Source organism: Aedes albopictus, chromosome 2 (assembly GCF_035046485.1).
Source record: "Aedes albopictus strain Foshan chromosome 2, AalbF5, whole genome shotgun sequence".
Taxonomy (NCBI): domain Eukaryota; kingdom Metazoa; phylum Arthropoda; class Insecta; order Diptera; family Culicidae; genus Aedes; species Aedes albopictus.
The window spans coordinates 403610148-403623844 of record NC_085137.1 but is presented as its reverse complement, the minus strand read 5'-3'; the positions used below and the strand labels follow the sequence as shown (position 1 = coordinate 403623844).

At 40.9% G+C, this 13697-nt stretch overlaps 1 protein-coding gene across 2 annotated transcripts in view; it reads right to left on the bottom strand.

The window, feature by feature from the left end:
- LOC109413839 (neogenin) overlaps window positions 1-13018 on the bottom strand; it is a 636710-nt gene extending 623692 nt beyond the window's left edge. The window contains exon 1 of one of the 2 annotated variants that reach the window (XM_062853347.1): window positions 12045-13018. In XM_062853347.1, the coding sequence (XP_062709331.1) occupies window positions 12045-12189 (145 nt within the window). In that variant the 5' untranslated portion in view covers window positions 12190-13018. The remainder of the gene's footprint in view (window positions 1-12044) is intronic. The other variant, XM_062853346.1, reaches the window with a different exon arrangement.
- Between the last annotated feature and the right edge of the window lie 679 nt (window positions 13019-13697).

Genomic DNA, 13697 nt, shown 5'->3' with positions numbered 1-13697 from the left:
CAAAGAATTATCATATTTAAATAAGCTCTCCACGAAAAGCTCCAAAATAACGGCATAAATTTGCATAGATATCACCGTTCACAACTCACTGCTTTTTGGTAGCCAACTAACCGTCCATCAGCGCCCCGCCCCCGAAAAATATGTGAAGGAAGACATCTTCATGGTGTATCTTTCCTTCCAGATCGATGCGATGCAGTGTGGCTGACGAACGAACAACTTAAAAACAACTCATCGCATCGTCGTCTTCGACTCGGCGGCATGTATCGTCGGCGAACTGAGTGACATTCGATGTCAGCAGATAAGCGCCACCACACGGCAGGCTTCTATCGATGTCGCGCAATCAGGCGAAATCTAATTTACGATCCAAGTTGAAGAGCTTCCTGCCGCCTGCAGTGAATGAACTTTCTCAAGTTCTCTATCTCGTCGAATCCGGAACGAAATCGATGCCCCATAAAAGTCGTTCCGATGGCGATGGGTGATGCCGATAGTGTAGAACTTGTCGTTGCTTCTTCAACGGAGAAACAACAACAATGATTTACTAGATGGGACCTCTTTTGACTTGGTACATCTTTGATACTGGAAAAGAGTGATACCAAGGCGGTCATGTACAGCACGCTTTACTCAAACCTTTCCACGAGTTTACTAATTTTGACTTTTGAGCAGGTGACCACATAAAATGAACTTGTTACCATGACCACCTAGATAACACGGCTCCGCTCAAAAGTCGAATGAGTGAACACGTGCATCGGTCCAAATCGTCAGTTTTCTATATTTTGTATATACAAATCCAATCCAATCCAAATCCAATCTAAATCCAATCCAAATCCAATCAAATTCCAATCCAATTCCAATTCAAATCCAATCCAAATCCAATCCAAATCCAATCCAAATCCAATCCAAATCCAATCCAAATCCAATCCACATCCAATCCAAATCCAATCCAAATCCAATCCAAATCCAATCGAAATCCAATCCAAATCCAATCCAAATCCAATCCAAATCCACTCTAAATCCAATCCACATCCAATCCAAATCCAGTCCAAATCCAAATCCAATCCAAATCCAATCCAAATCCAATCCAAATCCAATCCAAATCCAATCCAAATCCAATCCAAATCCAATACAAATCCAATCCAAATCCAATCCAAATCCAATCCAAATCCAATCCAAATCCAATCCAAATCCAATCCAAATCCAATCCAAATCCAATCCAAATCCAATCCAAATCCAATCCAAATCCAATCCAAATCCAATCCAAATCCAATCCAAATCCAATCCAAATCCAATCCAAATCAAATCCAAATCCAATCCAAATCCAATCCAAATCCAATCCAAATCCAATCCAAATCCAATCCAAATCCAATCCAAATCCAATCCAAATCCAATCCAAATCCAATCCAAATCCAATCCAAATCCAATCCAAATCCAATCCAAATCCAATCCAAATCCAATCCAAATCCAATCCAAATCCAATCCAAATCCAATCCAAATCCAATCCAAATCCAATCCAAATCCAATCCAAATCCAATCCAAATCCAATCCAAATCCAATCCAAATCCAATCCAAATCCAATCCAAATCCAATCCAAATCCAATCCAAATCCAATCCAAATCCAATCCAAATCCAATCCAAATCCAATCCAAATCCAATCCAAATCCAATCCAAATCCAATCCAAATCCAATCCAAATCCAATCCAAATCCAATCCAAATCCAATCCAAATCCAATCCAAATCCAATCCAAATCCAATCCAAATCCAATCCAAATCCAATCCAAATCCAATCCAAATCCAATCCAATCCAAATCCAATCCAAATCCAATCCAAATCCAATCCAAATTCAATCCAATCCAATCCAAATCCAATCCAAATCCAATCCAAATCCAATCCAAATCCAATCCAAATCCAATCCAAATCCAATCCAAATCCAATCTAAATCCAATCCAAATCCAATCCAAATCCAAATCCAAATCCAATCCAAATCCAATCCAAATCCAATCCAAATCCAATCCAAATCCAATCCAAATCCAATCCAAATCCAATCCAAATCCAATCCAAATCCAATCCAAATCCAATCCAAATCCAATCCAAATCCAATCCAAATCCAATCCAAATCCAATCCAACTACAATCCAAATCCAATCTAAATCCAATCCAAATCCAATCCAAATCCAATCCAAATACAATCCAAATACAATCCAAATCCAATCCAAATCCAATCCAAATCCAATCCAAATCCAATCCAAATCCAATCCAAATCCAATCCAAATCCAATCCAAATCCAATCCAAACCCAATCCCAATCCAAATCCAATCCAAATCCAATCCAAATCCAATCCAAATCCAATCCAAACCCAATCCCAATCCAATCCAAATCCAATCCAATCCAAATCCAATCCAAATCCAATCCAAATCCAATCCAAATCCAATCCAAATCCAATCCAAATCCAATCCAAATTAAATCCAATCCAATCCAAATCTAATCCAAATCCAATCCAAATGCAATCCAAATCCAATCCAAACCCAATCAGAATCCTACTAAAATGCAAATCCAAATCCAATCCTGAATATTGTTGTCGGAAATCTGAGACGAAATTTATATCTCCCATACAGAGATACTCCTTGCACAACTTTTTTTCTTGTTTCACATTTTTTGCCTTTCCCGTACACCAAAGTGTGCTGAAAGGCTATATGTTTACTCAAAAAACGAATTTTCGGTAGGCTCGGAAGGCCAAGTCACATCAATCAAATCAATTCGACGAATTGAGATGATGTATGTGTGTATGTATGTATGTCTGTGCGCAAAATAAGTTGACTCACTTGTAAGGCACTTCCCATTGGTCGATTTTTCGGATTATAGCTTGAATTGAACCGCAATTTTAACACATTGTTTGCTATTAAAAATGGTCCGGATCGGTCAAGGCGTTCTGGAGTTATAGCCATTTCAGTGATCCGGAACAGCATCGGTAGAACTGGCCGTATATAAAACGGAACCAAGCCTCATCATGCGACACATCAAACTGCGGCGATTTGTGTAATCTAGAGCATGGTTAACGAAGTTATCGTATGTAAATACGATAGGTATTCATCAACATGTTACTTGAGTTTTGTTGAAACAGGATTTCGAAGGTACGAGAAAGGCGCCATCACCACTATTAATTAGGGTGTTGACACATCCGCCAGGAATTCCTACGTTGTGTGATGTTTAAGTAAAATTCGGACGTCCAGCCATGGCTGAAGCTTATTTACAACTGTTTATGTATTGATCATTTGTGTACTATATGGTGATACAATGGGGGTAGGGTGATTGCACATATAGATGCGTTGCACGAACATAGGGTTTTTTTCATGACCTTAGCTTTTGTGGGGGGGTCAAGTCCATGTTGTGAGACAAACACAATAATCCCCATTTGGAAGTTTTTCCAATTTTCCACATTTTCACCCACAATCAACAGAAAAGGCACCCACATCACTCCTCTTGGTGATTATTCCCACGTTAATTGGATTACCGCCAACATCAACCAACGACATTCCGCTGTTGCTAACAATTGAGCTACAAATTATCCCGACCACCCATTTACGTACACCTTCACTCTCAAGTTTCTTCATACAAACAGCTCAATTCCGCCGACTGTCTGGCAGCGGATTAGTATCGTCTTAATTCGATCCGATCCATGGTCGCCGATTTCTTGACCTGGACAGTGGAAACGACGACCCAACGAAAACTAATATTTACGTGTAAAGTTCACACGTAGAGCACACATAAAGGGACCATCTTACAGGTGCTGTGTGGCTTCTCGCTCCTTTGCAACACGTGCCTCGCCTCGGCCACCCACAACAGATCGTCGTTCATTAGATGTTGTTACCTGCTGTTATACTCGAGTTGAGTAAGTTTATCCCATCCTGGGCATAAACCCAACATGAGCCATCGAAACCTCATCGATTGATTGGCTGTGGTTTGTTGCTACCGGTTTAGCTATTCCTGCAGGATGATGGTCAGATTCCCCAACTTAACCATTTATGGGTGAAACAGAGGTTAATCTTGGAGCTGCCTTCGGGGATCACCGTTACCAATCTGAAGCTGCTACTGCTGCTGCTCTTGTTGTGGTCGACCGTTCTTGTGTTCTCGTGTGATCCGTATTCTCTGATCGGATTACTAATTAGGGCCACATCAGCAGATTCTAACCGGGAACAATAACATCATCATAACCGTATCACCATGAACTAGCCGCAGCAGCAGCATTGCAGTAGTGGGCTACCATATCAGAGAGTTCAATCTCGATTGGATGGGCGGGCGACTGATACTATCCCGTTCCGTGTGTGCATAACAAGCCGATTTAATGGTGGGTGCTTCCTTCCTCTGATTGTGCTGGAAATCATCATAGCTAGGAGGAGATTACGTCATGAGGTTTGCTCTCCATCAGAGCTGCAGCGTTAGTTGGTTTGCAAAACTGTGATAACCGCATCGTAAATAATGCTTTCTCAATGATGATGTATGCAGCCATGGGTATAATGATTCGTTAATGGCGTTGGTTGCGCTTACTGAAGCGTACTGAACAGAACAGAAACTCCAATTTTGTGACGCAGCTCTTGACTTGTCAACGGTTAAGAAAGTAGACAGCTAAGATAATGTGAATGAATTATTTAGCTTAACACGATTTTCAGAAACTTCTCATCTCAACTATTTTATCAAACAATTGGTACTTTTAACTCTTAACTGTAATGTCTAGAACGTGACAGTGCTGTATACCTAGTATAGCTTTGTAGATCGATTATCATATCAAGCTTATGTCCCTGTGAAGAGGTCAGTATTTGTATGTAGTAAGCTATGTACCGCACTATACACATTGCTACTTTATTGAAGAACTGATTTCATAAGACATTTGGAATAATGATTACTTTCAACGAGTGCGGTTGCGTGGGTGAGCTCGTTTCATGCTATTTTTTTTTTTTGCTTCAGTACAGAAATTCTGATTTTTTTTTTGAGTCATTGGAATGAATCATTACGTTTTGGTTTGGACTATAATATTAAAACTCGTTGTTCTTGGGAGATAACTTAATATGTTGGCTGAGACTTGATCCTTTGACATACATTTCATTCTCAGTTATGATAGGCTCTATTTTTCAAGCAGGTTTCATGAAATGCGTGAAGATCGAGTAATCAACCTTAGTGGAAACTTCGGTCATCGCCTGACAGAAAAAAGGAGAAGGTTTCGGCAATCCTGAGCATCCGGAATCACAACGGCGTCTGTTCCCCATGTTTGGGTGGCTGATCGATGTCCGAGTGCTAGTGGTGTCCTCCTGGGATATCTTAAGGAATTCCTCATGGGATTGCTTCCGGAATGGGAATCCTCGTGGGGTTTCTTCAGGAATTCCTTCAGGTATTCCTCCAAGAATTCTTTCTGTGATTCTTTCAGGAACAACTCCAGGGATCATTTTAAAAATTCCTCCAGGAATTCTTCTTGCTTCCGAGATTCTCCATGGCGATTCTCCAGGAATTTCTCCAGAAATTCCTGCAGGAGTTTCGCCTTGAACTCTTCATGGGATTCCTTCTGAATTTCTCTAAGAATTCTTTCTGCGATTTCTTCATTACTTCATCCAATGATTTCATCAGAAACTCCTCTTGGGATTCCCTCTAGAATTCCTTCTGAGAATTCTTTAAAATTTTTTCTGGGGATTTCTGCTGGGGCTATTCCTCAAGAGAATTCCTCAAGAGGATACGTTCAATGCATCAAGTAAGCTACTTGCTCTTTGAAGGAAGCATAACACTTCACAACGGATTAGCATGCAACGCCCAGTGGCACAGCCGAAAACTTTTCCTGGCAGCTGCGGCAAGAATCGAACCGCACTCCCCAGCACGATGCGACTTAATGCTTGGTACCATTGGCCGCAAGGCCACGAAGCCTCACAGTTCTTCTAGATATTCCTCCAGGAATATCTACAGGCATTCCTCCAGGAATTTCTCTTAAAATTTCTTCAGGAATCTCCAGGAATTCCTCCAGGGATTCCTCCTGGAATTGCTCTAGTGATAATTTAAAGAATATCTCCAAGGATTTCTCTAGTGATTCCAGAGATTCCTCCAGGGATTCCCCCAGGAGTTCGTCCTCAAACTCTTCATAGGATTCGTTCTGAATTTCAGGATTTTCTACAGGCATTACTCCAGGAATTCCTGCAGGAATCTCTCCAGAAACTCATCCGAAAATTCCTACAGCAATTCCTCCTGGAAATGCTCCAGTGATTTTTCAAGGAATTCCTCCAAGGATTTCTCTAGTGATTCCTCTAGAGATTCCTTCAGGAATTCCTCCAGGGATTCCTCCTGGAATTATTCCATGAATTCCTCCAAGAATTGCTCCAGAGATCCCTCCGGGAATTTATGCACAGACTCCTCCAGGAGTTCTTCCAGAGATTTCAGCAGGAATTGTTTTTGAGATGCCTCCAGAAATTCCTCCAGGAATTCCTCTAAACATTCCTTCAGGAATTCCTCTAGACATTCCTCCTGGAATTCCTTTCCTACAGACATGTCTCCAGGAAATCCTCCAGGGGTTCCTCCAGGCATTCCTCTTGAGAATCCTTCAGGAATCTCTCCAAGAATACCTTCAGACATTCCTCCAGGGATTCCTTCTGGAATTGTTTCAATGTTTCATCCAAGAATTTCTCCAGGGATTTCTCTAGGGATTCCTCCACAGATTCCTTCAAGAATTTCTCGAGAGATTTCTCAACGAATTCCTACAGATATGTCTCCTGGAATTCCCCCAGGAATACTATAAGGCATTCCTCCAGGATTCCTACAGGTATGTGTCCATGAATTCCTGGAGGAGTTCTTCCAGGCATTCCTCCAGGCATTCGTTTAGAGAATCATTTAGGGATTCCTCCACAAATACCACCAGGCATTCCTCCAGGTACTCCTCCAGCCACTCCTCCAGGAATTCCTCAAGGAATTTCTCCAAGGATTTTTCCAGAGATTCCTCTAGGCATTCTTCCAAGATTTCTTCCAGGAACTTCTTCAAAATTTCATTCAGGTATTACCCCAGGAATTCCTCCAGAAACTCTTCCAGGCATTGTTCCAGGAATTCTTCGAGGAATTTCTCCAGAAAATTCTACACCAATATCTCTAGGAATTTCTCCCGATATTTATCCAGGTATTCCTCAAGGGATTCCTCCAAGTATTCCTCCAGGAGTGGCTCCAGGAGTTCCTCCAGGAATTCCTCCACAGATTCCTCCAGGAATTCCTCATAGGATTTATCTAGCGACTCCTCCAGAGATTTCTTTAGGGATTCCTACAGGATTTCATTCAGGAATTCCTCCAGGGACTTGTCCAGAAATTTCTCCAAGAACTCATGGAGGATTACCCCAGGTATATCTTCAGGAATTCCGTCAGGAATTCCTCCTGTAACTGATTGAGGTATTCCTCCAGAAATTCTTTCAGAAATTTCTTCAACAAATCCTTGAGAAATTTCTCTTTCAAAGATTTTTCCAGTAATTTCTACAGGATTTTTTCCAGGAATTTCTCCAGGGATTTTACCTCGGATTTCTCCAGAAATTCACCTGAGTATTCCTTCAAGGACTCCCCGAGATTTCACCAAGAATTGCCTCATGGATTCCTGCAGGAATTCCTACAAGGATACCTCCAGGAATTCCTCAGAAATTCCTTTAAGGATTCCTCAAGGATTTTCTCAAGGGTTTTTTTTTCTGGAATTCCTCCAGGGATTCCTCCCAAAACTCCTCTAGAGATCCCTCCAGGAATTTATGCAGGGATACCTCTAGGAATTCAACCAGGAATTCTTCCAGGTAATTCTTCGGAAATTCCTCCAGGGATTCCTTTAAAAAATCCTCTAGGGATTTATCCAGAGTTTCCTCCAAGCATGTCTCCAGGGATTCTGCCAGATTTTTTTTTTCAGAAGTACCTTCAGACATTTCTCCAGGATTTCCTCCAGGAGTTGCTTCCAAAGTTGCTTCAAGTATTCCTCCAGAATATTCACTAAGGTTTTCATGTATTCCTCTAGAAATTCCTCTAGTAATTGCTCCAGGAATTTTTCAAAAGATTTCTTCAAAATTTTCTCCAGGGATTTCTCCCGGAATTCCTCTGGGAGTTTCTCCAGGCATACTTTCAGAAATTACTCCAGGGATTCCTCCAGAAATTCCTCCAGAGTTTCCTTCAGGGTGTCCTCCAGGCATTCCTGCATTAATACTCTCAGGAATTCCTCCAGAGATTCATCTAGGAATTCCTCCAGGGATTTCTAGGAATTCCTCCCAGAATTGCTCCGGGAATTCTCCCGGGCCCTTTTTATTAACGTCACTTACAACTACAATGTTCATTCCTCTCCTCCCGGGGGGGCCTTCAGGATCTTTTCAAAAAATTATTCAGGAGTTTCTTCAGAAATTTCAGAAATCCTTCCATCACCGTTTCCAGGGATGTGCCAAAGAATTTCTCAGGTTGAGCTTCTGAAATGAGGTGGATGTGGTTGAATTTAGATATGTCGAAATGACATTTTCAGCACTGCCTACATGTGACACCCCGGATAAAAAATTACTATAGATAGTAGAGTAAACATAGATCCGCTAAGACGAATCCGTTGTATCCAAACGAACTGTCAAAATCTGTATCCAAACGAGCATGACGTCACGATTTGGACAACATCAATGGAACGCATGACGTCATATTCAATCGTCGCACTTTTGAAAATTACTACTTACACGCTTGAAACATTGTAGCGGTGTCCGCGGATCTATGTTTACTCTACTATCTATAAAAATTACCATTCATTACATGGTAAATATTATTAACATGTGACTGGTTTTATTGTTCACAATAAAACACATAGTAGATATATTGTTACTTTTTACAATAGAAATCAAGCCCATATAGTTCGTACAATAAGTGAACATTAGCTTTATTAGTGACTAATTGATTCGATTGTTTTTCAATAGTTCTATAATAATTTAAAGTTAATTTTTTATTAAATTAATTTAAGTTGTTTTTATATAGTTGCAAAAGTGCATGCAAAGTTCTCATGGACTTTTTATTAAAAAAGAGTTTATTTCTCAATTACACTTAAAACAATTCGTAGCAAATAAATAACAATAAATATTATTGTTGCTTGGTTAATGTTTGTATAATGAAATACAAAATCACTTGACATATTTTTTTATAGTTTTCGTTTTAAATTTGAGAAAAGTAGATGTTTCGATTATCGAATGTTATTCGCTAAAACTTCAACGACTAACAGACGTCAAGCCGTGTTGCCAGAGGAAGCTTTCAATGAATAACTGAGGAAGTACTTATAGAAAACTAGCTGAAAAGCAGATTTTAGCCAAGTGAGGACGTTACGACAAGAAAAAGATGAACAATGTTTTTTCTAATGTTTTCCAATTAATTAAAGGAATCTGGTAAATATTAAACTACCATTGATAACAATACAAATACAATTAGTTTAATGGGGTCAATTGAACCGATGGTAATATATTGCATGTTATAATATTTGTTGTTATGTAAACAGATTTCGCCTTTGAAAAACCAAAGAATTCATATTTCTCGGTAACATTTTTCTCCAGCATTTACAGATACTAATGGCCACTTGAATTGTGAACGATTTATGGTATGGATCATACGACCTGAGGTCTGACTAGTGATATTTGGCAGTTATTTGAAAAGATTGATGATAGATCTTATCAACAGCTGCCAGACAATACATACCAGACAGACATCAGAGTGTTTGATTCTTATCATAAAATGTGCATATCATTTTGGCGGCCGTTAGTGCTCGTAAATGCTGGATATAAATGTTAGCGGGAAATATAAATTCTATGGATTTTCAAAAGCGAAAACTGCTTACAAATAACAACAAATATTATTGTATTTTTATTGTAAAAACGATTCATTTGACGCCATTTAATTAATTGTATTTGTATTGTAAGGAAAGGACAATGAAAAAACATTTAGATATATTGTTTTCTTTTGAAAATTGCCCTGAAAATGTCTCATAAAAACACAATACATTCTATTGTTTTTCGCGAAAAAGTGTATAAAAATTTTCTCAAAATTTTATGGTTAAGATATATAACGACCACCATTTTTTATTGTAAAAGTGCCATTTACCATTCGCCGAATGGTATAGAACAATAGGGGTGATGGTGAGTGTGCCGTGTAAATTACAATACGTTTAATGGTGAATATTTTTCGAAAAAATGGTGTTGTAACAATAAAATTTATCGTTTTTTTATGATATTTTTATCAGGGAAGCCCTTTTGAAGAGTGTTACGTCTGATTGTGTTTCAGGTATTCTGCCAAGCAACAAGCAACACACATGTCACAGAGATGTCACGACAGTGCAAAAGTCACTGTGACAATGGTCACTACTGGTGGATGTCCTTCGTGAAGAGGAAAACAACCAATGAATTTAATTACTCTCAAACTCACATTTTTTATCTGTAATTCCTACAAGTAAAACACAAAAAAACCCTGGATTCAGTCTGGAACAACCACAAGGTTTCCAGCAAGAACAATTCAGGTAATAACGCTCAATGCAACCGCCATAATTCAAACTTCCACCGCGAAGATGTGCCCAGAATCCATAATTTCTTCCGAACAAGTTGCAACCGCACCATACGAGCCATCCATAAAGTTCTCAAAACCCGCATGAACTGATTGACTTTCTGTGCAGTTTTTTCGCACCGTACATGACAGTCTATGTACAGGTACGTATTATTATGGAGCAACGTTGGTTCTTCTTGCAACCGCACATATCATCGCCCCCCAATCATTGCTCGTTGATCGAGAAACTGGTTTCTCGCTGGTTGCTCCACTGCAAAAGGCGCGACGAATTTAGTTCAGTTTGGCCGGGCAGGCACTCAATAAGAGGTGCTGCACGTATGCTCTTTTTTGTTGTTGTCGATTCCTGAAATTTCCTTTTACGCAATGTGGTCCGAACCGGCCGATGACCATTTGTGGGAGGTGGTCAACAGTTACGGATTGTGTGGCTTCTTCTCTGCGGTCGTACGATTGTACGAACCAACTTTGAGACACGAACCTTTCACTAATGCAGAGATGCTCGATTCAAATGTGGTTTCAATTGTTGCAAGTGGATTTGCGGTGGAACCTCTTTTCAGGGCAAATTATTCCGCATGGCATGTCAAAGCAAGTTACAGTTTTACCTATGCATAGAATTTAGATAGATTACTGCTTGATTCGCCATTCAAACGCAGCCATCTAACGCAATTAGTCTGGTAATTTACCGATTTAATTAACATTTGCTCGCATGATGGGGTGGATTGCGATCAATCGATGCGGAGTTCCACCTCCAAAGTGTACGTTATGTCGAGGGAGTGCTATTGGTGTCTATACTCCACCGCAAAGGCCTTCACTTTGGCTGTTCGAACAACATGCATTGATGCTGGAATCGAAGTGGCGTGCTGAGGTTTATGAATAGATAGAAAAACAGCTGTACAAATCTCAGGATTTGTTTTCTCTATAACTGCCCGCGTTTTACGGATCAAGACATCGATGATTTTTGTACAATAAACATGTGAAGGTTCCAGGATAATCCTATATTATCCGGAATTTGTTAACTAAAAAGGTAGTGTTTTCCGGATGCTTTGCTTCAAGGGCTGATTTTGTTTAGCCTTGCTTTCGTTAGTCACGGGTACGTGATAACCAGATTTTTACTTGATTCACATTTATAAATGTGTTTAGTTTTAAATACTTCGACTTCACAGAACTGAACTAAAACATTAGTATAATATTAAAGGTAACTTCGATCCGTGCGAACTCGACGGATGATGGATTGTGGCGTTCGATAAGGCTCTTTGCTTTGCTTGACTCGTGCCATGTTCGGCTTTTGTTTTCAATCCACTTCGGCTAATGCACGGTGCCGCAATCGTGTGCGCTTCATTCACACATTTCGCTTCACAAACTCGTTTGCAATCAGGCTTCCCATTCTCTCCGCGTTTTCCCTTTGGCAATCGCAAATCCCAATGTCGACGATCTATAATGTATGTCCAGTCTTCTTTTGTTGTGACTAGAGTACTGCTACAAAGCCTACGAGTGGCTTACCTTGACTGCTGTAACACGCTGTAAACATCAGCGAGATGACAAATCCGCATATCATTAGATTCCATCGCCTGCTGCCTGCACTCCCAACCCTTTCTGTGGGCCACAAGCAGCCTGCCGTGATTCGTTCTGCTCCTAGCATATTCATCTTTGATTTTTCATTAGCAAAAACCAATCCCGTTTGCCGCTGGCCACAATGGCTAAGAAAACATTCAAATTTTGCTCCAAACAAACTTCTTTATTCTTCGCTGCCTCGCCCACTGCTCTTTCTCTTCACTTCGATCGGCTGGCTCAACAGCGACACAAGAAAACACGAATACACTGCACTGCCATCCGGCTGCACCACAATATTTTATCGCTTCTTTCCTCTCTGGCACTTGCTCCAATCTCCGCCAATCTATATCACACGCCACCAATCGAACTTTAATTCACAATTTGATAAATTCCAACCTTTCCAGCAAGTCAGCCCAATCCATCCGTTGTTTTCTGATGCTTCAAAATTCAACACCTTTACCCCATCTTTTTTCACTCGCCCTCACCCCACTTGCGCAATCCCATATCGAACGGCCGTAAAAAAATCCTCCGCGCGATAGGACACTGTTCTCCGGTATATCCTCACCCGATGAACTCGCGACGGTTTCTAATGCCTCACAACCAGAATAGGACTCTCTACGCGACAACCGACGGCGACGACGACGGTGGACGACGACAACTACAACAGCATCCTACTCCCGAGCCGGCCATATTGCGAATGAATGGGTCCAGACGAAACAACACCACTACAACCGTGCTGCCGCAACTCTGGCTGGAGCCGCATATTCTTTCATGCTTTTTTTTTTCTTCGTTTCTTCTGTTTGTGTTGCACCCGCAAGAGACGCCGTTTGTAGTAAAATCAAACACAAATGAATACAATGAAGAAGAAAGCGAAATGCCTGCCAAGAAGAAGCCCCGATGTCAGATGTTCGACAACAACCGGCAGAGCTGTCAGTGTGAGTTAGACCGGTTGTTGGGCAAATGTCATCAGTTCCAAGTGGTATAAAGTTAGCCATAAAAGGCCATAAAGTAGGGTGAAGTATCACTTCAGCAACATAACCGAACACGGTCGAGTTGAAAAATGTGATGAATGGAATAAAAAAACGATTAAAAGCTTCGAGTCATCGGGCTATTCACACCAACGGGCCGGGACCGGGGCCGGGCCGCCGCCGGGGCCCGTCCGGGCTATGTTTCAAATTTCTTTCATACACAATGTATGGAAGCGTTCACACTACGGCAACCGGGCAGTGCCCGGGGTGAAACCGGGGTGCGACCGGGCGGACAGCAAATATCGTTGTCAACGATATTTGGAACGCCCGGTAGCTGCACGGTGGGCAGCATATTTTGCGTCGTGTGTTGGTAGTTGTGAGCTCGAACGAGAGTGGCTGATGAAGACGAATGTTTTTCGTTTCTGTTTTGGACGTCTGGTCGTCTGTCGTCGGTCGTCTGTTGGAGAAAGCAAGAGGAAAATAATTGAGTTGTCCAAAAAATGTCTCACGAAACCTAATGCAAGCCTATCCATATACGTGAGAACAAAAGATGTTTACAAAGTTCTTACAGATAGATTAACACGGGAAATCTGAACACAAACCACTACCACACAGGAATTTGGATTGGTCAATA